Source organism: Rhinolophus sinicus, chromosome 8, assembly GCF_057876585.1.
Source record: "Rhinolophus sinicus isolate RSI-liver-muscle chromosome 8, RSI-T2T, whole genome shotgun sequence".
Lineage (NCBI taxonomy): Eukaryota > Metazoa > Chordata > Mammalia > Chiroptera > Rhinolophidae > Rhinolophus > Rhinolophus sinicus.
This window is the reverse complement of record NC_142508.1, coordinates 9,061,106-9,085,308: the sequence shown is the minus strand read 5'-3', so window position 1 is coordinate 9,085,308 and position 24,203 is coordinate 9,061,106. Positions and strand designations below refer to the sequence as shown.

Here is a 24,203-nt window from a genome sequence, read left to right as displayed (position 1 = left end):
CCTTGCAGCTTGCAGTCTGGCTCGGCCACTGACAACCGGGACACACACAAGGAAAGCCCAGGGGCCCTAAGCGCGGAGCACAAGGGCTCCCACACCCGGCGCGGGGGGCGGCGGGCGGGCAGGAAGAGCTTCCGGGAGGAGACTCTACAGCGCGCTCGCTACCCCCACTTACTAGGACAAACGACGAAGGGACACAGATCGCATGCTTCAGAACTGCCACAGAAGGATACGTGAAAATGCGCTGAGCGTTTTATGCTGAGGACAATGGGGGGACGGAAGGTTTCTGAGCAGAGTTCCCTGGTGAAAGGGACACGGACCCGGCAGTGATGATTTATGGGTGTGGAGGGAAGGCGCCAAGCCCATCTCCACACCAGGAGGAGTCATTTCTTGTCTTTAGCTCAGGGGTCCCTAGAAGGAGGGGCCTGAAGTGTAAGGGAGGGGAAAAAAGGGACAGGGAGGCTTAGCCTAGAATCCACAAAAGGGGTGTGCAGGACAGAGGGAGAAGAAAGAAATCAAGTATTGCAGAACGTGAGGAACATTAGGTACTGCCTAGGCCGTCTCTACCGACCGGGGGCCTGAGCGCTGACGGGTTTACTCAGATGTCAAAGTCACAGGGACAAAGCTGTCTCCTCAGCAGAGGGTTTTGCTCCTTCTGTCAGATGTCTGGAGCTCGGCGAGGACTTGTTAAAGCTCCTTAGACTCCTTCATTCCCATTCCCACCGCAACTAAACTCCGTCAACTTTTAGAATACAAATCTGCAGGGGGTAAGCATTTCCTTTTCAAGTGTAAGCGTTTAAATTGTTGTCTCGTTCGCTGATGCAGCATTCAATACGATTTCACTTTCTACAAAAAGACCAGAGACTTGGCTTCTTGAGGGTTAATTATTCCCAGGGTCCTGGGGTGTCAGGAGGCAAACTGACAAAGTGGAGAAAATGCCAGATGGAGAACAACTGAGCTGAGAGCCCAGCTGGCTGCCTCCCCCAACCCATGCACAGAACAGGCCGGTTGCCTGCGATGCTGTGTCTTCCAAATTGCTAGTCACAGCTCGGGTAGGCAGGCCACAGAGGAGGCTGGGGAGCCCCTTAGTGACAATTCCTAGGTGGCAGGCTGCCGTTCCTTCATCTCTGAGCGTTCTGGACACTAGCTTGTTTTAGAAAAATATTCCTGCCTCAGTTCATCCGGTCAGACTCTGATGAGCTATGTGGGTGCCTGATGTGGGATGCAAGTTTCCATCCCTGCCTGCCTGTCCCCTATCCCAGCCCAGCACTCCTCAGGGCTGGCTGCTCCCTCCTTGGGTCATCCAATGGCTCTGTGGCCATGGCAGGGGGCCCACACATGGCTGCCTTCCCTCCTTTCCCCTGTGGCCCTGCTCCTGCTGACGCTACCCCTGGTTGTTCCCAAGCCCTGGTTTTCTACCTCTAAGGTGGGCACTCTGCACTGGGGCCCGGAAGACCCTCTCAATGGTCCTCTCTTCTCCCAGCTCCTGACACCCCGCCCTCCCTGTCTGTCCTGTTTCTCTCCGCGGTGGCAAGTGAGAACCAGGGTAGGAGGTAGCACCTGGCCTCAAGTCAGGAGAGGTGCAGGTGGGAGAAGGGGGAAAGAGTTGATTTTTGCTGATTTTAAATCCTGCCTTTTCCACCTGGCACAGCTATGGAGCGCTGCAGAGCATCTCTTACCCCCCCCCCCCACACACACACACACCCCACCCCCGCGCTCCTCTTCCTTCAGCTTCCTGTTGAGGAGCAAGGGCTCGGGCTCGGAAGGCCGAATCCAGCTCTGCAGCAGGTTGCTTCGCCTCTAACCCTCAGTGTCTTCATCTGTAAGGTGGAAACAGCAACCGTTATACACCTGACCATCGCGCGGTGGGGATTAAAGCAGAGCAAGTAAAGGGTGTGGTTCTGGGCCTGGCCGTGGGGGGCGCTCTCGGTTAGCGTCTGTTTGTTACTCATTTCCTAGTCTCTCAGAGCACAAATGTGCTCAGGGTTCAAGAGGGGGGAGCAGCTCGCCCATCGGAGCTGAGCTTCCCTCTCCCCTACCCCTTTTAGGTCCAGGGCCTCTGCCAGAGCCTGGCCAGCAGCACAGAACCCACTTCATCTCAGCTACTAGCCAAGTGAAACAGAACAAGGGCTGGGAGAGGCCAGGCCTGGTTAAGAGAGAGCCTGAGAAGGAACCTTTGAACATCTCTCCAAAAATTATTTAATTTCCACTTAAATTCCTCTTGGATGCTAAACATTTACTGAGCATCTTTTCAGTTCCAGGCACTTTCCATATGTCACGTCATGTAATCCTCCCCACGCGCCTGAGCAATTAAACATTACGCCTACCATTTTATGGGTGGGAAAACCGAGTTCCAGGAGGCTATGTGCCTTATTTGAGGTCACAAAAGCCCAGGCCTGTCTGGCTCCAGCCGCATTCTTTCTGTTACACCAGGTTTCCTGAGAGCAATGGCTGTGCCCAGGACCCCTCACTGGCTCTCGAGGGATTTCTGGATCGGCATTCAGTCTGTGTCCTGGTTATATGCCCTACTGTGCAGGGCACAGGCAGTGCAGTTCCCTGTGACATGTCTGACTCCCCACTCCCTGGAGATCAGGCAGCCGTGTCTGCCTCACTTATTCATTCCTTCTCAGCCGCTTAACAGCAACCCGCTCCACTCTCATTGCCACCTGCCTGCCAGTGCGTAGCTGACAGTAGCTGATCATGCACACAGTAGATGATGGATGAGGGGTTTGGTTATGTTATTATTCTTATTCTTCTTATTATTATTTTATCTAGAGTGCTAACATGGGGAGAGGAATCATTTATCTATGCTTAGGCCCATGATATTCGGATGAGGTAGAGCAAGGCAGGAACTTATTTCAGCAGGGAAAAGTCACCTTGACTTGCCCTTGGAGAAGATCCTCCTCATCCTTCTGACCGGCCTGAGTGGGGACCTGAGCTCGCTGAGTCACTGGGGCCAGCAGCAGGGCTCCCCTTCAGTCCTTCATGGGCATCCTACTTCTTCCCTCCTCGGGAGGCCGGTGTCCTCCTGCCACTCTTACTCCGTTGCCAGTCCCATCCTTGGCCCAATCTCCCTGCCTCAAAAGGCTGGATGTGAGTTCCTTCCCCTCCCACTACAACCCTCTGCTGGCTCCCTCTGAGGAAACGAAACCAAGCCAAGCATCCCACACAAACCTCAAACCCAGCCTTGGTTTGTTCTTGGTCCCAATCAAAAGTCATCCAGGAGGTGTGGGATGGAAGGGGAAGGGAGGGGGCAGCACAGGCCACCCAAGGGAAGGGGAGCGGGGCCCAGTCTGAGGGCTCCAGGGCTCCTTCGTCCTCTCTGGGCTTTCGAGGGCCTGTCTTTGCCTGCCATCACTTTGTCCCCACTCCCCCTCTTGGGGTGTTCTCCCACCTCCTACCTCCGGTGCTGGGGCTGGGACCGGGCAGCTGTGGGGCCCACTAGGGGGTGCTGTGGAGGAAGTGGCATTTATCACCACAGACCTCTGACATTTGTCAGGGAATCTCAAAGGATCACCAAATTGGCAAATACCACAGTAACATAATTTTTTGCCTAAGAACCATCTGTTTCACTTCTTTGCCCCTACCTTACTTTGGAGGGTCATTTTTTTTTTTCACAAAGAATGAAAGCATTCATAATTTTACAAGGATTGGGGTGTTGATGACAAAAGCAGAGACAGAGTCATGGACATTCTGCAGCCTTCACCATTCGGCAAAGTCTCAAGTGTGAGGCCTGCAATCCCAGATACCCCTCTCTATATGCTTCCATTCCTTCCTGTTCCTTTTGGGAGACCCAGCTGAACATTCAGGAAGGGAACAAGACTGTGGTGATGTCAATTCTTTTTTTGAGGCACAAATGTTGATGTCTAAGCGATTCTAGCTCTTCCTGTTCACCGTGATTCAAGAACACAATCGGGTGGCTCTGGACCATGCTGAGGACGTGAGGCTCCCACACCTTGCTTCTTAGCGACTTCCCTGCCTGTCTCCTGGCCAACTAGACAATCTCCTCAGACCCGAGCAGGGAGGCGAGAACCCTCTTCAACATTTTCATCACACAAACTTAGGAGCTGGGCGCTGCACCCGTGGACTTAAAGCCTGCTGGCTCATCCTCCTGCTGACATCCATGCAGGCCCTCATCTCAGCCTTTGACCTCCAAAGGCCTTAAATCCCTGCCCTGCCTCTCAGAGGCCACAGCTTGCTTGGGAGGAAAAAAGCAGAATCTAATCTTCCCCATAGGGACCCTAATGCAGGGGGGCTGGGATGGGGCCCAGGAGTCTGCAGTTTCACACGTGCCCCAGGTGTTTTCATGGAGATGGCTCAAGTCCCCACTGGTGACACACTGGTGTAGAGCCTGTTCACGGGGGGACAAAATGGGGGAGACCGCAGCAGGTGTGTGCAGGGGTTTCCAAAGAAAGTGAGTGTGGGAGGATGGGGGTGCTGAAAGGATCTCAGCAGAGAACTGCCCTCCACAGGAGCTGCATCTAGGGATAACTTTGCTCCCCAGGAGACATTTGGCAATGTTTGAAGACATGTTTTAAAGTCACGATTGGGAAAGGGGGTGTTTATGGCATCCTGTGGGTAGAGGCCAGAGATGCTGCTAAACATTCGACGGTGCACAGGACAGCTTCCCCTCCCCATCACATCCCCCTCGCCCCCAGAACAAAGAATTATCCTGCCCTAAGTATCAAGTGTGCAGAGGTTGAGGGCCCCCGAGCCAGCCAGTTCCATATACCCACCCTTTTCCCCAGGGTCTTGAACAAGTACTTGCCCTGCATGGCATCTGCCATGGAACAAGGTTACATAAGAGATGCTAAACTCACTGTCATTTGAGTGAAAATGACACGTGAAAAGATAAGCACAGCCAGGTGGGCCTTTGCAGCCCCCTACCCCCACGCCCCATTGCTTCTCAGCTGGGTCTGGGAACCCAGAGGAGGCTTTGGTCACACGTCACAAGCAAATGGTGCCACCTAGTGCTACTCGAGTTAACACCACCAGCAAGAACAGCTCCAAGAATGGGAAACTGTAATTAGCTGGCTTCTGTTGTGAAGATTCTACAGGGGAAAAAAAGCAAAGATCACCCAAATGAGAACAAACAGAGGCTATTTCTTCAGGGCTTTCTAAGCAAGGGCGGTGCCACGAAGGCTTAAGGCAGAACTTCCATAATGTGGCCTCCAAATTTGTGAAGCTGTCTGTATCTGTCACATGAAGTAGCAAGAGAAACAACTTGCATTTATCCAGATACCATCCATAACAGTACTTGCTAACATTTATTGACTCGTGGGGCTCAGCATGTGACACAGATTCTGATTTACTGCTTTCAACAGCTTCGAGAGGCAGGTGCTATTCTTACCTCCATTTGACAAGTGAGGCAGGAATGGAGGCTCTGAGAGGAGAGGTGCCTTGTCCCCAAGGTTACACAGGTTAAACAGAGCCAGGAATAGAAGCCAGGCTTATTTAGCTGCAGAATTTTGCTCTTAATTACTGTTAAAGATATTAATTGCCAGAGTCATAACTGTAAGTCTAGAGAATTTAGACAGCTTTAGTCGGGCTCCCTTCCCCGATTAGCTTACGGAGCAACAGAGGCGCAGAGAGACTTGACTCAGTTGCGTTATTCCCTCCTAATTAGCGGGCTAAGGCCCAGGGCCTCTGGTTTCAAACTAAGTCCTGAATAAGCTCTTTGGTGAGTCAGAGGTATACAAGATTATGTCACACACCTTTGGCACGGGGTGGGTAAATAAATCAGGAAGAAGTTGGGAAGGGGATAATTAATGGCTAGCCATATTTGAAACCAGTGGTGGTAGAGATGACGTCTGTCTTGGGAATGGCAGAGGGGTCTGCAGCATCTTGTGGAAATGGGAAATGGGTTATTGGTTAACACCGCAGGAGTAGCCAAAGGTCACTCAGCATTCCTGCCTGTATCAGCAGCCCAGGTCCCCACATTTTCAGGTCCTCCTTAGGGCTTCGGAGTTGCAGTTACACTTCCAGCAGCGGGAACCACCTGTGGGCCTGGGCTGTGTCCCTGTTATTCTCTCCCCAGGGCTTCTTCCACTTGCAGGGCCCACAGACCAGCCCTGGGCAGGCTTCCATGAAGCCTCTCACCCACATGCAGATAAAGGGTTGTATGTGGAGAGGTGGCTGTGCTATCCGGGGAGGGCAGCCTCCTAAACCCCCCAGGAGGAGACGAGGACCACTGGGCCTGCTCTGCACGAGTTGGCTTATTTCCAAGCTCCGTTTCTCTCCGCCTTGCTCTCTAGAGCCACCTGACCTTCCTTTGGTTCTTCAAGGTTAAAACAAACAAACAGCCACCTCCCCTCCCCCCAAAAAAAACCACCTTACAGCAAACTGTTTCCCATTCAGGGCTTTATTCTTTGTGTCTGAGCCCCCTCCCACCCCCAATGCCTCCCTTTCTCTCCAAAGTAGCCGCATCTCGCCACACGTCGAAATTGCACATCATGTGTTCCCTATATGGTCTCCCTCGTAAGTGGTCAGCCTGTAAGGGCAGGTGTGTTTCAAGTTTCCAGCGCCCAGCACGATAGTAGCTCAATACATATTCCTGAGCCTCTATGCATATTAGATTCAGCTTAAGAAATACTTATGGGGCTCAGTAAGTATTAGCTCAGTGAATGAACACGGCCTTTAAGGAGCCACTCCCCAAGGTCCGAACCGGGCGTCCAAGGACAACCGCTCTCCCTCAACCCCCGCCTCAACCCTCCATCCCACGGAACTTAAAACCAGATGTGTTCAGAACCGGCTTGCAATTCACGGCGCATTTCAGCGTTTCCAGGCTTCCACACTCTTTGCAAGGAAAGCTACAACGATGTCAGCGGAGAGACACGCATGTGGGGAAGGGTGAAAGGCGCGTTTGCGTTTTGCGTTAAATCTGTATCCGGGACCCAGGACCAACAGCCAGGTGAGCCTCAGCGGGTGCCGGCGCCGCGTCCGCTTTAAGGGGCCGTCTCCGAGCCGGTGGGCGGGGCGCTCCCGGAGGCTCCGGCCGCGCGGCCTCTGCGCGCGATCCCCGGCCCTCCGCACGCGCGTCCTTGCTCCCGCCGCCCGATCCCCGGCCCTCCGTAGGCCCCCCCTCCTCCCGCTCTCGGTGCTCCGAGCCCAGGCCCGCCGCACCACCTCTCCGCTCTCGGCGCCCGGACCCGCGGCCCTCGGCGCCTTTCTCCCCGGCCCTCTGCCCTTGGCGCCTCGGCCCCCCCGCGCCTCTCCGAGCCTCAGCCCTTGGCAGCACCCACACCCCCTCCCGGACGCTACTCCCAACCCCCTCGGCCCCTGGGCGCTCCCGCCCTCTGCGGGTGCCGGAACGCAACCGCGATCCCGCGCCGGCCCTGGTGCGCGCGGTGCCCCTGCGGCCGCCGGCTCTGTCTCCGCCCGCCCGGCCACCTCGCGCAGGTCGCCTGCCCGCCCTAGGCCTGACTTCGCGTCTGGCTTGGTCCCTCCGGTTCTCCCAGCGGGTTCAGTCCTGAAAGCCCCCGGGCGTAGGCTCCTGGGGGGCCTCGGGCCTTAGGCCAAGGCCAGGTACCCAGAGCGAGTGGGGCGCGGAGCTGGGAGGGACGGATGGGCTGGCCCCTCCTGCGGCCAAGGCGGGGTAGGGCTGTGTGGCCTGGGGGGGCGGGGGTGCATCCCGGCAGGGGCGGGACGAGGAGCAGCACCGGCTTGGACTACACTTGAGCTTCGTGGGAACCGGCGGCTGCCGCACTTTTAAGTAGAATACTCAGCTGTGGTCTTGGACTCATGTCAGCCTTGCCGAAGTGTGAACATAGGTAGGTGCCTTTTGAGGGCAGGTGGCCTAGGCTGTGGACCTCCGGGAGAGGATGGTGACCCCCTGGCGCATTTCTGTCAGGGTCTGCTTGTCGCACCTCAGGGGTTTTGAGCTCAGAAAGAAACTCAGCCTTCTAAGACCCTCTGGATGCCCTCACAATACCAGACTCTGTTGGCTTCTGTTTGGCACTTTGCCGAGACTCATCTCTGTCTATGGGGACATTGGTGAGGGGGCCCCTGAGAGCCTGTGTCTGCGAAGGGCCAGCTGGAGTGACCTGGATGAAAATGGGACTCTGGACATAGTCTCCCAAGAGGGGCGGCTAGGCTGTCTCCTCCTGTACCTCCGGATTTGGCTCCGGGCTGGGGCTCTCTTGGTGAAATTCTTCCCCCTCCTTCTGCTCTACCCCCTCACCTACCTGGCTCCCAGTGTCTCTAGCCTCTGGCTCCACCTGTTTCTGAAAGCCACTGAGACTTCAGGACCAACGTACATCAAACTGGGCCAGTGGGCCAGCACCCGGCGAGATCTCTTCTCAGAGGCTTTCTGTGCCCAGTTCTCCAAGTTGCACGTCCAGGTGACCCCGCACCCTTGGACTCACACTGAGCACATCCTGCGGCAGGCATTTGGGGAGGACTGGGGGAGAGTGCTCTGCTTTGAGAAGCAGGAACCTGTGGGTTCAGGCTGCGTGGCCCAAGTGTACAAAGCACGTGCCAATCCTGCCTTCCTGGACAATGTCAGCACCCAGAGACTTGCCAAGGCCTCCAGTCTGCAGCCTTCTTCCGAAGCGGGGGCAGCTGGCGGGCTGAGAGAGCTCTCCGGACACCTGGAGAAGGGGTGGAGGCCTCAAGGAAGCCTTGCTGACCAGGCATTTCTGGAAAGGCTGCTCCTCCCCACAGCTGACCTGGTTGGCTCTAGCGCAGCAGAGTCTCCGGCTCCAGCACCTGCCCACCTACCTGAACCAGATCACCTCCTCCCTGTGGCAGTGAAAGTAAGTGCTCTGATGTCTTCAGCGGCCTTTCCTATCTCTAAAATCTCACCAAACCCATGGAGCTGTCCCAGATCAGGAAACCCCCTTGCAAATCACCCCACGTTGCCTTCCATTGCTTCTATTCGCTTTACCACTATCCGAATGCCTGTGACATGCAAGCTGTTTTATTTCTTGCTTGAGGGAGTGGTGCTGTGAACCATCTGAGAAAGGAAAATGAAGAGAGTTTGGAGCTCGCTGCTGCTGCGGGTGGAGGAGCCACACTCCAGCTGGCCTACTCCTCTGGGGTCAGGAAACAGACTAGGTCAGACACGCTGTGGCAAGCCCAGGGTGGCAGTGTTCCTTTTCTTTCTTCATTTCCGGTCGCCCCAGCCCGGGCTCCACCATTTCTCATCTCTACACTTTTCCATCCCCATTCAGCATGACCCAGGGAAACTGGCAGACACAGACAGCAGGTACCCCTGATGCTCTCTTTGCCTCCTCCCCGTGAGTGGTGCCTCACTTCACACCTACTGAATCACACTTTCCAAGGAGGAGCCTGGGGCCTGGCCTGTTAGAAATGCTGCAAGTGGTTCTCGTAGTCAGACACATTTGGGAAACACCAGACCAAAATATCCTGAAAGTGCCCCCCACAGTGGAGGACAAAAGGAGTGAATGCCAGCTGTGTACCAGGAAGTGCCAGTCATGTCTGATGCATTACTGAATCTTTATTAGACACCTTTGGGGTAGGCATTTGTTTTACTTACATGTATTTACTTATGCCGACTTTGTTCCTAAAAGGACATGGGGTGGAGGTACGGGCTGTCATCTCCATGTTGTAAACGACGGAACACGAGGCTGAGAGGTTGAGCAGCTTGCCCAGTTTCATACTGGGAATGAGTGGCAGGACTGAGTTGAAACCAGAGTTCTTCCCACCCTGGTCCCGCCACAGGGCGTCCCTGCTGCAGTTCTCTGGGGTCTTACTTCCCAGGCTGTGACAGTCTCCTGCGGAGTGACCCCGTGTGCTCAGGACAATGCACATTCCCAGTTCCATTCCCTTAGTAGGGGGTTCAGGAGGTCTCGGAGAAGCCTGGGAGCCCACATGTCACCGAGCACCCACAGTGACTTTTACACACTCTTTGGTATTCGGGAAGAAAAGCCGGGAGAAAAGGAGTCGGCAGCGTCCCGGGTGTTGGGACCACTTCCCCTTCGCTCTGCTGAGAAGCCAGCCTGGCCTGGCTCTCCTTCCCTGGTGGGACCCAGGCCCGGCTGGGTGACTGTGCCCTCCTGGTCCCTCCTTGTCTCACTGTCCCTCTTTTTGGCAGGTTTTGCACCCTGGCCTGCTCTCCCAGGTGCGGATGGACCTGCTGCTGATGAAGGCGGGCAGCCAAGTCCTTGCGTTTTTGCCGGGAATCAAGTGGCTTAGCTTGCCCGAGATTGTGGCGGAATTTGAGAAGCTCATGGTCCAGCAGGTGAATTCTCCTTCCCTCAGGTGTAAAGAACATCTAATATAGTTCTTGCCATTAGCAACTGTTTAGTAAATGCGGAACGAATGAGTGAATTCCCAGTCAGTCCTGGGTAGTGCGGTGTGTGAGTCACGATGAGTAACACTGGCTGATAGAACAAGGAGACCCAATCTCGGGCTCAATGGACAGCTTATTGGTTACATCAAAGTTCCAAGCAGGTGAACTGAAAGCGCGAGAGGGAGCGCCACTCCATAGTTATTCAGGGACCCAGTTTCCTCCCCAGTTTGGCACTGCCATCTTCAGTGTGTCATCTCAGGTTAGTGTGGCATGGGGAGAGACCACGGAGGGTTACGTAAGAGAATTTGCGGCCAGGCTTGGAGGTGCCGAGCATCACCTCTTCCTGGTCTGCATAGCTCAGCCTTAATCACACGGGCCCAATGCAACTGCAACGGTGCTTGGGAAATAAAGTCTTCCTTAGTGTCTGGAGGCAAATGAAAGAATCCTGACGGAACATACAGTTATGTGTCAACCATCAATGGTTGAACTCCAGGGTGGTAAGAATAATTAGCGAAGCCACACACTGTGCCTTTGTTTTGCTTTGTTTCCAGGGCTTTTAAGTACCCAAGGACCTCCTCCCTGTCCAGGACCCTGGGGACAATTGTTTAAGTAGCCAGACTTGGTGAACACACTTAGGGGGCCGTCAGGGCTCCAAGGAGGCACCCATCCTGGCTCCCCACTGAAGAAATTGGCAATCTTTCAGAAGCAGTGTGCCAAGCCTTCACTCACATCCTTGGACATAAGGTTTTAAGTCCCAGCGATGTGTTTACTGTTTAGAAAGCTTTGCTTTGTGCTATGTAGTGTAGATTTGATAAAAGAAAATTGAAACAGAGAAAATAGCTTCTATTCCAATAACCCTCTCTGTATTCATTACTCTCAGTTAGTTCTGCCACCCATCTGAGCTTCAGTCCCCTCTTTAGAAGTCTGAGAGACATCTTGGGGTCCCATCACATTAAACTCAAATCTCTATATCTCACCGCATTTTGCCTCAAAAATCAGCTCTTCCTACTAACTGCATCTCGCAGTACTCCTGTCTCATTCCCAGAGTGTGGAGGTATGTGTGGGAGTCTGTTAGAAGCTGAACTAAGCAAACAAGTGAGATTTTCCTGTCCATGAGGAACAGACAGTAGGCAGGGCATGCTGACCTGTAAACACTACAGTAGAGTGTGGTCAGCGTTACAGGAGGAGTCTCTACAGGTCCAGCTGGGGCTCAAGAGAGGAAGTGGTCATTCCATCCTGAGGCTCAAGGCTCCCTAGGCTTGAGTTGGGTCTTAAAAGTTGAGTGGTGTTTACAGTCGGATCAAATGGGGGAAGAACATTCCAACCAGAGGGAATAAGGCAGGCCAAGGAAGGGTAGGTCAAGCAGGCTGGGATGTTCAGAACCATTCAGACTGAGTGAAGCTAGCGTTTGGGGTGGTAGAGGAAGTGGGAGGCACAAGAGGTAGACGTGAAGAAAGACGCGAGGGCCAAACCATGGCCCACCTTGGATGTCATCCTAGAGAATTCAGACTTCATCTGCAGGTAGCAGGGGACAGCAGCAGATGGACTGGAAAGAGGGACGATGAGGGGTCAGGGAGTCCAACTCAGGCGCCTCTGTTAGGGCTCAGGTGACTGGCTGCGAATCACCTTGGGAGCAGCAGTGAGGGGGAGACGGGGAATAGATGTGAGTGGTTAGGGCTGCAGAGTGGATAGCACTGAGCATGGATGGCTGTGGAGGGTAAGAGGGAAGGAGTAACCTGCAGACTCCCAAGTGACGGGGTCGTGGGATGTGTGCGGATGTGTGAAAGTGCTGTTGAGACATCAAGTTCAAGGGTCTCTGGGCTTCCTCAGGGCAACATCCAGATGTACTGGAATATAAATCTGGGGACTGGCAGAGGGGGTCTGTCATCGGGAGGTGCTAGCTGAGGACATGGAGGGCTGGAGAGGGAGAGCAAACGCGGGGGAAGGTCAGGAGCTGGAGGACACCAGCATTTGTGGGGTACTCTCAGGAGAAATGGCCAGGAGACCAGACCCAGGCAAAGCAGTTGAGAGGCTGGGCGAGAACCAGGAGAGTCAAGAGCAGGTACCAAGGGAAAGGGGGTTCAGGAAGACACCAGTACCGGGGACCCAGAGAGTTAGTGGGGTAACAACGGGACAGAGCCTTTGAGTCTAGCAAGCGAGAGGCTTGGTGAGTTGGGGGACAGCAGTGTCAGTGTAGTGGGGTGGAGGGGAGAGCCGGCCCTGCAATGGAAGCAGGCCTTAGTGGAGGGAAGGGCTGGAGGGCAGGCCAGTGAGGGCAGTGGGCCCAGAGAGGCCCCGTAGCTAAACCCCTGGGCGATGGGGCAAGGGGCCTCGGCTGGTGTGACCGGGCTGAGCAGGGAAGGAAGAGTGGGAGGCGGCGAGGCCCCCATGCTGCTAAGGTGTCACGAGGAGGCTCAGGACTTGTGGGGGCCCTCTGGTCTCAGAAGGCCTCCTCCCGCAGCTCCTGGGGGGCTGCAGGGAGAAGCAGGAGGAGAAGGCAGGGGACCCTGTGACTTGCTAGCTCTTTGGCAGTTCAGGTGTTGCTATCCCTGTGCCCGGACTGCCCCCTCATCTTTTCCCTCCGTTTCCCTGTAGATCGACCTGCGCTATGAAGCCCGGAATCTAGAACACTTCCAGTGCAACTTCCTGAACGTGAATTCTGTCAAATTCCCCACCCCTCTGCATCCCTTTGTCACCAGGGATGTTTTGGTGGAAACATATGAAGTAAGAGCCAGAACTTACCTGGCTGTGCATTCGCTCACAGCGGGGCCATCTCTGCTTCACATGATGGCTTTAGTCTGAAACGACAAAAGCCGAGAGAGCACGTGGTTACGTGGGAGAGGAGTTTGGATCTGACATGAGGGTGGGCAGTAGCACAGTGAGCCGGGCTGTGGCCTCAGACTTTCTGGATTTGAGAATCTGCTCTGCCATTTTATTTGCTGGGTGACTTCAGTTTCCTTATGTATGACAGTGGGGCCACCATTCCTGCCTCATAGGGTTGTCCCAGGAGTCGGTGACTCATTGAATGCAAAGTGCCCTCAGCAGGAGTTTGCACAGAGAAAGTGCCCAACAAGTGTTTGTGTCATGTGATGGGCCGTGCTGTCTCCTGGCGCAGCCTCCTTCGCAAACATGGTAATGAGATCCAGGGGAGTGACACCGTGTCCTAAATTTACTAGCTGCGTGAGCTTGCGCAAGTTACTTAAGCTCTCGGGGCTTTGGCTCTTTCATTTGTTAACTAGGGATCGATAACAGGATCTATCACAATGGGCCGCTCTGACAAACAACTAACCTACATGAAACGCTTATTCACTAGCTCCCCTTTCTTCTCGCTTCCTTTTGTTTTCTTTTTCCGGTTTCCTGCTTAAGGTCACAGAGCTCACTCGTCCCTACTGGCTGATTCTTGACCAGAAACTAGCTCTCCAGGGTCTGCTCCTGCCTCTCCCCACGACATTACAACAACATCCTTACCTGTGGGTGGCAGAGCCAACGGGTTTCCTCTCTAACAAACCCATGGGACTTGTTTTCCTTTGAGAAGTGTTACGGAAGGGAAATGTAAATAGGTTAAAAGCAACTTGCGGGTGACAGGCTCTTAGGGGCTCTAAGGCAGGAACAACTCTGGGTTACTTCCCAATCGATGGGAAGGCAACACAGGTGTGTCCTATGGGGTGGGGAGCTGGGCTTCAGGTGTAAAGCTCTGCCTCCCTCATCTCCCCTACAGGAGAGCGTGCCTGTGTCCAGTTACCAGCAGGCAGGGATTCCCACTGACTTGAAGAGGAAGATTGCGCGCCTGGGGATCAACATGCTCCTGAAGATGGTGAGCGGGCGGCGGGGAGGGTGCTCAGGCCCAGCCCGTGGCCGAGGCCAGTGGGAGAGGGTGGGGCCACTGCTTGGCTACTGTGGGCAAGGCCGGAGTCCACTCTAGAAACAGCTGAGCCTACTCAGATACCCATTCATTCTACAGCTTTCTGTTAGCTCTTCCTCTGGCTTGCACTCTGCAACCCTGCAAGTGCTGTGGGGAGGGTGGGGCGCAAGACCCAGGCCCTGCCCAGGTGGCCTACAGTTAGGACAGACAGCCGAAGACATCGTATGTTAAATGCTACTGCATTCACTCATTCAGGTGTTTATTGAGCATTTGCTATGTGCCAGGCAGCACTGGATTTAGAGTAGTGAGCAAAACAGCCATGATTACACTGTTCATGGAACTACCGTTTAGTGGGAACACAGTCCTTGAAAAAGTGATACATGGGGTCAGTACAGGCCCCAAAGGGTCATTTACGAGAGGCCTGTCCTAGCCCAGGGATTTATTCAGGAAGTGGCTCCATCAGCTGGAATGTGAAGGAAGTCTAGTGTTACCGATGAGAGGATGGCCTGACAATGATTAAATGAGTTGACATTTGTAAAAGCACATAGTGAGCCCTAAGCAACGTCAGTTATTGTCATCATTGGACGTGACAGTAGTGACCCAGCCTTGGTAGCAGCTCACATGCAAGAGCAAAAAAGGAGATGCTGAGGTCGCCTGAGGTCTGGTGACCTGGGTCTGTGGCCTGCATCCAAGAGGAGTCCCCTGAGAGCTGCTCCAGAAGCAGCTGCTCTGCACCACAGCACCACTGCACCCGGCACCCCTGCACCTCTCACCACTACACCCTGCACCTCTCACCTCTGCACCTCTGACCCCTGCACCTCTCACCACTGCACCCCTGTACCTCTCACAACTGCACCCCTGTACCTCGGCATCTCTGCACCTCTCACCCCTGCATCTCTCACCACTGCACCTCTGCACCTCTTACCACTGCACCTCTGTAATTGATCACTGGGAACATGCTGTCACATGGCAGCATCTTGCGCATATGGCGGGTGGTGGGGATGGTGAGCACTGACTCAGCCTCGAAAGCGCTGGTCTCTTCCCAGATATTTGTGGACAACTTCGTCCATGCGGACCTTCACCCTGGGAACATCCTCGTCCAGGGTGCGGACGGGCTGTCCGTGAGCCCAGAGGCGCGGCTGCAGCACGTGGACGTTGGTGACACGCTGGTGGTGGCCGTGACGCCTGCCCAGTGCCCTCTGTGCCTGGTGCTCCTGGATGCTGGCATCGTGGCCAAGCTGCAGGCTGCGGACCTGAGAAACTTCCGGGCAGTCTTCACAGCTGTGGCGATGGGGCAGGTGAGACCTGCTGGGCCCTCAGGAGTTGGGCCAAATCTTTTATTTTAGGCTCTTGGGAACGTCAGGGCTCCTTGGCCTTTGTCATTCTGGTAAGTGACTATGTTTGCTGAGGCGCTCCTGATGGAACGTCAGGGGTCTTCAGTCAGGACGTGCTCGTGCCCACGGCTGAGGCCAGCTTCAAGCAGCTCATGCTTTGGGATGGGAAGAAATGCCTCCTTCCCAAACGCCGTCGGGTGGTGCTGGTAGTTTGTGTGGTGGTTTGTCTTCCTTCAGCGAGCGCACAGGGGCAGTAGGACGGCTAGCTTCCTGACGGCCAGTGCCGTCTGCTGTGATGTGGGGCGTCGGTGCCAGGCGGCAGCACAGAGAACTTACCCTCCAAGTGTGGGCAGACACGCTGGAACCTCTGGTGTGGGGGAGCGTGGGTGGACTCTAACCCCCACCCTGTGGTTCTGAGGGGCTCCAGAATTATTATTTAGAGAAAGGGGTTCAGCAAAGCCTATACAGAGTTAACGTAGTACTACATCAAAGTGACACTGAAGAAACTCTCTGGGTGGCTGGTACAAAATTCTCCAGCAAGAAAGACCCTGGGTAAGAGTGAGCTGCTTAAAAACAAGGATGGGCAAAATTCAGGGAGTCTCTGCTTAGCAGTTTCCAAGGGGGCAAAGGCTTGAGCCTGAGCCAGTTTAGAAGTGTCCCCTGGGCCCAGGTTAAACACTGGCTGCAGTGGTAGGGGGGTGGGGGGGGGCGTTCCTGGGCACAGGTTTGGGTGAAGGAGGAAGGTTCACAGCTCAAGGAGGGAGAGCTTGGCTCCCGGGGCAGTGCTGCAGACGTGGAAATGCATTAGCAGTGCCCGCCAGGGCAGGCAGGTATTCAGGGGGTCTGTGGAGGTTGGTCAGATGGTGTCCTGGGCAGAGGTGGAGAGAAGGCTGGAACACGAAGGCTGGAACACAGAGGCTGGGTCAGCTGTGAGGAGGGGATTCTGCTGGGGCAGGAAGAGAGCCCACGAGGACAGTGGCTGGTCCAACCTGGTGGCAGGTCCTGGTGGCTTGGGGCCAGGCTGGTTGGTCAGCAGTGCCGCAGGGCGCATGTGCAGCAGGACACTGGCTTTGGGGCGGTGCCGTGTGGCCCTGGAGGGTATAGGAGACAGCACACCGCCTTGCCCTGACTGCGCAAAGCACAGGGAAGAGCCCACTGACCAAGACAGACTTCGAAAGACTGGTTGGTTACCAGGTCTCCAGGAGGGGCAAAGTCAGGCAGGATTGGGGGCCAAAGGCGGGGTGGTAGAAGGATTAGGTGGAAGCAAGTCGGACAAGAAGTTTGGGCAGAGCATCTAGTTTTGTGCCCTCCCGACTCCACCAAGTGTCTTGTCTTTTGCATTTTCCAGGGCCAAAGAGTGGCTGAGCTCATCCTGCATCACGCTCGGGCCAGCGAGTGCAGGGATGTGGAGGGATTCAAGGCTGAGATGGCCACACTTGTGACCCAGGCCAGGAAGAACACAATCACCCTGGAAAAGGTGAGCAGGCCATTCAAGGGGCGGGGCCTGTATACTTTGCTTGCCCTTGGACAAAGCAAATCCTAGGTTGAAGGGAGACCTCTTTATGGGGAGACGTCTCGAGGGGGTGTGAGTTTTAAGGCAGATGAAGAACAAACCTTTCCTCTGCCCACATCCTCCAGGTACAGGGAGGCCCTCTGAAATCCCTGGCTCTCAAGAGTGGTTCTGGGGTGGCTGCTGGGACAGTGACATTTTATAGTGCCCCACCCCTCCCTGTCCGGGGTGTAGCTGCTCTGTGGCTTCATCTGTATCTGGAGGGAGGGCCGACGAAGGTCCCTGAGCAGCCAGAGGACATACCAATGTTCACATCCTTTTAGAGCTGAACCAGAGCCCACTTTGTATCTTACAGACAGTTCTAACAAACCTGGCTGTTTTCTCCCCAAGTTCATGGTCTGCTCTAGCAAGGAGTGACCCATTAGCAGTGAGGAGCAGCTGGCACCCTGGCACTGCCAATCTTTCTATTCAGATGTGGTTTTTATGTGCTGGGGGTAGACACACACAGAGGGGTAGCTGGGCCTCCAGGCCTGTCCCTTGGATGGGGTCTCTGAGCTGATCTGAGATGGGAGTTGGGCTGTGCATGTGCAGTCCTTCTGGAGTTTGTCAGACAGTCCCTTTCCACTCACGTGTATGTGTGTGTGTGTGTGTGTGTGTGTGTGTGTGTGTGTGTGTGTGTTTGGTGGGACGGTGGGGTGGTCAGGGGCCTGGAAGGAGAGAAGCCGCTCCTGGGGGCTCTGTACTCTGCAGTCAGCTTTATTCTCTTTTCCAGCTTCAAGTGTCCAGCCTTCTCTCGAATGTCTTTAAGTTACTGATGACTCACAAGGTGAGGCCCTCTGGTCAGGCTGGAGGGGAGGCCTCTGGGGAGGCTGGCCGGCGGCCACAGGGTGGTGAGAGGTACCTCTCTTACGTGAGAGCTTGTTTTTCAAAACATCTTTCGTGCGGAGGCCTTTGCATGAAGAGAGCTGTTCCTGTGCCCTGACTCGGTGTAGCAGGCTCTCCTGGGTACACTTAGTCTGTGTATCTGTCAGTCTATGCCATCCAAGTACCTGTGATACTTAGCTGTAGAAAAATAGATTTACAAATGTAAAAACAGGCTTTCGTGCCTTTTCCCTCCTCACTTTACATTAAGGACACTTGGTATTAACGTAAGTCATACTTCCACAGCTCTTTCCTGTGTGGTGCAAAGTCCTGGGGTTAGGGGTGGCCAAGAGTGGGGGGGCGGCCTCTGGTCCTGGTGCATTCAACACACCTCAAGGTAAGAATGAAAGCATTCTCAAAAAAAAGAAAGCATTCTCAAAAGTGTGGAAGCCTCAGGGCCTCCGCCCTGAACTGTGCCTGCGTGGCTCAGGGTCCCCCTTCTCTCGAATGTCCTGGCTGGAAGTACCCAAGCCAAAACGTGAGCATGGTGCTTTCTCCTCCTGAGCCCCGTCTGGCCCCCTGGGCAACGTCTCAGGCCTTAACTGGGACAGATGCCCTTTACTTTTACCGAAGATTATTTCCCCATGAGTCACCGTTCCATTTCCTGATCTTATGTCCACTTGAAAAACAGATTCTTGTTCTTCTAGGTTTCAATCCTGACTCTACTCTTCCTCACCCAGGGGTCTTGAGCAAGGCACTTAGTCACCCTGAGCTGTAGCTTCTTTATCTATAGAATGGGGATAATGACAGTAATTTTGAGCATTAATTGATGTAAAGTGCTATTACTATTCAGCTGGCTCGACAGGGGGAGAGGCTCTGCTCTGTTGGAGCTGAGCTTGTATATCGGCTCTGAGAAAGGCTACTGCACATTTTGAAGAATGACCCTTATTTAGATTTCTAGTTTCTGGTATATCTGTGGAATATTAATTTTATTATTTTTAAGTCATTCATATACATGTACACATACCTCTATGCTGTATGTGAACACATGTGCACACACACACACACACACACTCCTAGGAAGTACATACCGCAGCCCCCAGGTTTTTCCTTAGTGACCCTAGTACATGGGAAGCTGGGTCAGTAGATGAGGTGGTGGGGAAATGATGGGGTGGGGAAAAGGATGGGGGGTGGATGGTAAAAATCACATGGGCAGGTACAAGAGGCCGCGAGCAGACAGCGACAGGGTTATCTAGACCCCTCTCTGTATCAGTGGGCTTTGGAAAGAACCCTGTTTTCCTGTTTCAGGTAAAGCTTGAAAGCAACTTTGCCTCAATTGTGTTCGCCATCATGGTGCTGGAGGGGCTTGGCCGCTCACTGGACCCCAAACTGGACATCCTGGAGGCAGCAAAGCCTTTCCTTCTGAAAGGACTGGCGTCCCCGCACTGACTGTGCAGGGCCTTCGTTCAGAATGGAAGGCCACTCCTGACGCCTCTCCTGTGGCAGCCTGAACATTTTCAAACTGGGCCGCGTGGAGGGCATACCGTCGCTTTTCACTCTGATTTGATTTTAGGCGTCTTTTTAACAGCTTTGGGTTATTCGGGGAAGTCAAGGGAGGGAAGGGTCCCATCCATTCAGTTGTAGAAGCTGGTGGGAGATTCTATTTCAGGGAAAATGTTCTGTGGAGGAGGATGAATAAACGTAATTATTTTGTTTTCTTGTTTTTCTCTCTTCTTTTCTTAATCCTCTGTTCTCCCTGATCAGGTGGGTCCTCCTAGACTCTGATAATTAGGTTAGAAAATGTCACAGATCCTGTCGTCCGATGGCTTCCAATTCTTTTTAATGCACCCTTACTGGTAAGAAGTTGAATATATTTATGAACACATACATGTGTGATTTATTTATAAATTTTATGCAGGTGATACCACCACTAGCAAATCTCTTGGAGGCACGATATACACTTAGGGCAAATTTCACTATACTTCAAATTATCTTTTTATAATTTAAAAAATTTTTTTGCTGACTTCTTGTGAAATTTTATTACGAGGTGAAAAAGAAAAGCAACGATTAATGTGGCTGACCGAGGGAGAGGAGCAGAATCAACTCTGTTCTCTCCTCAAAGCTCCGCTGTGCTTCCATGTTAGTGTTCAGACGGAGGCTTCTCTGAGCACTGTTCAGGCCTTGTCCATTTGTCCAGGGCTAATTTGGGTTAATGTTAATATAGAAATAGAAGCAGTACAGCCTCTTCACCAGGGCTTGACATCTGCAGTGGCAGTGACGCTCCAGCAGTGCATTAAGGGGTGGTGGCCACTGCCTGCCGCTCCGGCGGGTCCTGGACTGTTCTCTGAAGGCTGACCTGACATGTGGTGGCCCACGTGGACTAAGGATCCCAGGGTTAGCTTGTAGAGTGCACATTAGTAAAGCTTAATGTCGTTTTTCTAAATAAAAGTAGTATTTTCTCCTGTACCCCAGTGGATGTTCTTGTTTTTGAGGCCACTGCTTCAGATAGTGAGGACAAAATCAAGCCTTCCTGCTCTCTGAAAGCCCCGCTCTGGCCACAGAATCAGATTCTTCCTCTCTTTCCTTCTCAAGGGTAAAGTTCCTTTTAGGGAACAAATAAGGTTTAATTGGACAGAGGCACCTTTGGTGCAGTTCTTTTCAGAGAGGAGATGTTATTTTTATAATACTTCCCATGTCTTGAGAGGAGGGCATTCTAATCAGGCAGTGGCTCCAGGTAGCTTTGTGTGTTGGGGGGGGCAGAGGTACCGTTCAGCTCCCCCCTCATGAGCACGCCAGCCAGACACACGGTCCCCAGTGCCATCTGCATGTCCACTTACACTGTGGGGCAAGCGAGGGGGCACAAACAGAGCAGGCGCATCCCTGAGCCTACACCGTCAGCACCAATGCATTTAATCAAGTCACCTGTGGTATGTGTTACCTATCACTGCCTACAAACCACCCCGAAATGTACTGGCTTAGAATGACATTTATTACCTCAGTGTCTGTAGGTCAGAAATCTGGGTACAGCTCAGCCAGCTCCTCTGCTCGGGGTCTCGCACAGGCTGCAGGCCCCACTGGGTGGGTCTATGCCAAGCTCACTCGTGTGGCGGTGGGCACAGTTCAGTTCCTCGTGGGCTGTTGGACCGAGAGCCTCAGCTCCTCAGGAGCAGTTATAGCAGCAACAGAAAACGAACACAGGCTGTATCGACGAGGAGAGAAATGGTTAACAGATGTGCTTTAACATAGGTGATTCGCTGAATTTTAAAACAAGTATCTAAAAAAACGCTACATTTGATTTATAAAGTCATCTTAAGGAGAAAAGGCTACTTTCTTGGGTAAAAGTGGAGAAAGTGGCCACATGGTCTTTCCCCTGAAGAGAGATCACAGCTCGATCCCCTCTAAAGTAGAAAGTATAGGTTCAATTCTGTGTTACTAAAACCGCTGAAAGGATGAGTTCCTTTCTTCTTTCCAAGACTTACAAGGAAAGCCAGATCAAGCAAGCCTTGTAGAGTAGGAAATTAAATAAACATGAAATCTTGTGAACAATTTTTTTCCCTTACCCCCTTGCTTTGTTTTCCATTTCCAAGTATCTATCAAATAGGTTCTTGATTTGGGGTTAGATGCTCTATGCTAGGTCATTTAGAATTTGTCCTCACAATTTGTCAAAATTTGGTAATTTGGTTTGCATTCAGAAGCTGCGAGCTCAGTGTGAGTTTGGCATTCTCTCCCTCACCTTCTAAAATGCACCCATTCAAAGAAGGTGCTCATCTGAGATCCAAAAAGAGGGCCACCGTGCAACCTGCAAAAAGCAGTAAGGATCTTTGCCCTTGGAGTTCTTAGAGCATGTCTGCAAAGCAAAACGTGTCACTGCTACATAGTCAAAATAATTTATTGAGGGCTGGGCTGGCGGCGGTCGTACAAGGGGCGCGCTCCGGGTCCCGGATGCGAGAAGGAGGAGGATGTGGCCGGCGGAGGGGAAAAGGCTGCGGAAAACAAGCCGGAAGAACGTTTCCCAAAGTGTACCCTGCCTAACTAGCACCTACTGTGTTCTCAACACCGTGCCACCTCTAGAAGATGATCATGGGAACAGCAATAGCAGTCATGTAAAAATCTTTTTACCGAAAAAGATGCTTGAATGTCTGCCGAAATGTTCAAGTTTACCCAAAGGGACCGCTGGAACACTAATGAGAGATCATGATGCAGCCCTCCTTTTGGATTTTTTAATAACGTGTGACCCTTCACCGTTGATCCCCTGACCTGCATTACCTTGGTAACCATTTCATTTTTTTAATTTTGGTGTACAAGCTGTTACATTTCTTCTCTCAAAGTGTAACACGCTGATTTCCACAAATAGAGATAGCCCTTTGAGTGATAAATTTGCAAAATACAGTCTTCATTTTCTGCACTAAAATTCATTTCAGTTTTTAAAATAAAGTGTAATCTGTGTTTCCATCCTTAAAAAAAAAGTTTATTGACTGGGACCATAAACTTTTTATAGTGAAAAAATCAGAATTTGTGATGCAAAACATTGAAGCTAAGGACCCCACGAATGGTCTACAGATCAATATTACTTTCAATACAAGCAAGCATTGAAGTTAAAACTTTTTCTTTTGTAGACAGGCAGATGGCTCAGGTGGTTAGAGCTTGAGCTCTCAACAAGGTTGTAAGGTTGCTGGTTCAATCCATGCGTGGGATGGTGGGCTGGGCCCCCTGCAACTAAAGATTGAAAACGGCAACTGGACTTGGAGCTGGCCAGGTACTATCTTAAATGACTCAAATTCAGATGTGGGCCACTGAAGTTCAGAGAAATAAAGTGACTTGTTCAAATTCATAAAGCTGATAACTGACAGAGCGGAGGTCTGAACTCGTTAGATCTTCAGACTCCAAGTTCAAAGCTCCTTTTTGTTCAAGCTGTGCTTTTTGTGTGGCTTTGGAATCATACATTTTTCTTGCTGGGAGCAAGGCAGCTGTGTAGCTTGGGCAGCGAATTCCCTAGGAAGAATGGCAAGCCCTGTCCTCCGGATCCAGGAACTTCCTATCTTAGTGGTGTGTACCCATCACAAAGGGCAAGTGGTGAATGGTAGCTCAGATACCGCCACACTGTTGTGCATCAATGGGAAAGGGAAAGTCAACTTTCATCTAGAATAGAGTGGGCTCTTTCCTCTAATTTATATACTTAGAGGTTAGGAGGGCGGGAGGACAGGGGAGAGAGTCCTACAGGGCAGAGGATTAAACAATAGGCTGTTCAGAAGGGCGTGGGGCAGCTCAGCAATCAGAAGCTTAACACCTGCCTAAGTCCAGGGAGAGAGGTTTCCCATTACAGGGCACACAAAGGTCCATATTTTGGCACAGAAGTGATATACAAATGTACTCAAATCCCTAAATTCAGGTCTACATTTCTCTCCATAAATACCCTACGTTAATGCTTGTGACTGAATGTGAAATCTTCGGTGCTTAGCAAGTGACCATTTCGAATGGAAATCGCCAAGGCGTAAAGCTGGCAGGCTCAATTTCGAATTTAATCAAATCTAGAGGTGCTTAGAAAAATTCCGGCCCATAGGTGGAGTCCCTAAGAATTTGGGGAGGGGCGTTTAGAGAAGCTTGGAGTCTATTAGGTCCTAAAAGATCTAATAGAAGGCAACATTAAGAGACAAAAGCCAAGAATCCAGGCCGGCTCGGGATCAGGGGAATTAGGAGCACTGCCTAAACTGGAGGAGATGCTAAAATGCAGCTTCCCTGGCCTTATGCAGGACTCCATCAGAACATCTGGGGTCAGACTCCTCAAGTGACTGATCCCACCCGTCCACGTATTGCTATTGGGAACCACTGGCTGCAGTCGGTCAAGTCCGTTTGCAGAACAACAATAAAGCAAGGAAGACCTAAAGACACCGCTGTGAGCCTCCAGCAGGAGAAGAGCTCAGAGGAGCAGCACCGGGAAGGACACAGGTCACACAGGGTTAGGAGCAGGCAGAGGGACGGGCCCAGGTGGGCAAACAGCGTCTGCGCCAGCGCAGGTGGGGAGGGGCGAGTTCACACTCCAGGGCCCGAGTTTCCCGGCCCACGCGTTACTAAAGGGCGCTCCTAAAGCGGGGCGCGGAGGCCGGGCCCCCAAGGCGTCCCCACCTCCCTCCCCGAGGTCCGGCTCGCCCTTCCCCGGGGCGATGCGCGCGGCTCCGCCCCGCCGAGCCCGTCAGGGCCGTCACCGAGCAACCCCACAGGCCGCCGACACCGTTCGCAGGTCGGAAGGCGCCTCCTCACCCTCGCGGCCGCGACACGCCGGCTCCCTCGGTGCGCGGGGCAGGCACTGAGCTGTTAATTTGAGACGAGCAGCGCGGCTTCCCGCCCCCTCAGACGCCTCCCTCTGGGAGCAGGGCGGCGCCGTGACGT

At 53.1% G+C, this 24,203-nt stretch overlaps 1 protein-coding gene, 1 long non-coding RNA gene and 1 pseudogene across 5 annotated transcripts; 2 read left to right on the top strand and 1 right to left on the bottom strand.

Annotated features, from left to right (window-relative positions):
• Positions 1-6,736: 6,736 nt before the first annotated feature.
• ADCK2 (aarF domain containing kinase 2) lies at positions 6,737-19,533 on the top strand. 4 transcript variants are annotated; one of them, XM_019749863.3, is made up of 8 exons: positions 6,737-8,750; positions 10,052-10,198; positions 12,845-12,973; positions 13,968-14,063; positions 15,158-15,409; positions 16,794-16,922; positions 17,728-17,781; positions 19,125-19,533. In XM_019749863.3, exons 1-8 carry the CDS (start codon positions 7,818-7,820, stop codon positions 19,263-19,265), a joined length of 1,881 nt encoding a protein of 626 aa, XP_019605422.3. In that variant the 5' UTR covers positions 6,737-7,817; the 3' UTR covers positions 19,266-19,533. The 4 variants fall into 4 exon arrangements, with proteins under 4 accessions (XP_019605422.3, XP_088656005.1, XP_088656003.1 ...); XM_088799879.1 differs by having other exon boundaries at positions 6,781-6,907; XM_088799877.1 differs by having other exon boundaries at positions 7,630-7,766.
• LOC109457178 (uncharacterized) lies at positions 14,339-24,197 on the bottom strand. The gene is made up of 3 exons (XR_012490338.2): positions 24,075-24,197; positions 20,811-21,015; positions 14,339-18,017 (listed from the first exon to the last, which is right to left on the bottom strand). It is a non-coding gene; the product is annotated as an uncharacterized LOC109457178 (long non-coding RNA).
• LOC148757368 (calmodulin-binding transcription activator 1 pseudogene) lies at positions 21,640-22,149 on the top strand (annotated as a pseudogene).
• Positions 24,198-24,203: the final 6 nt, after the last annotated feature.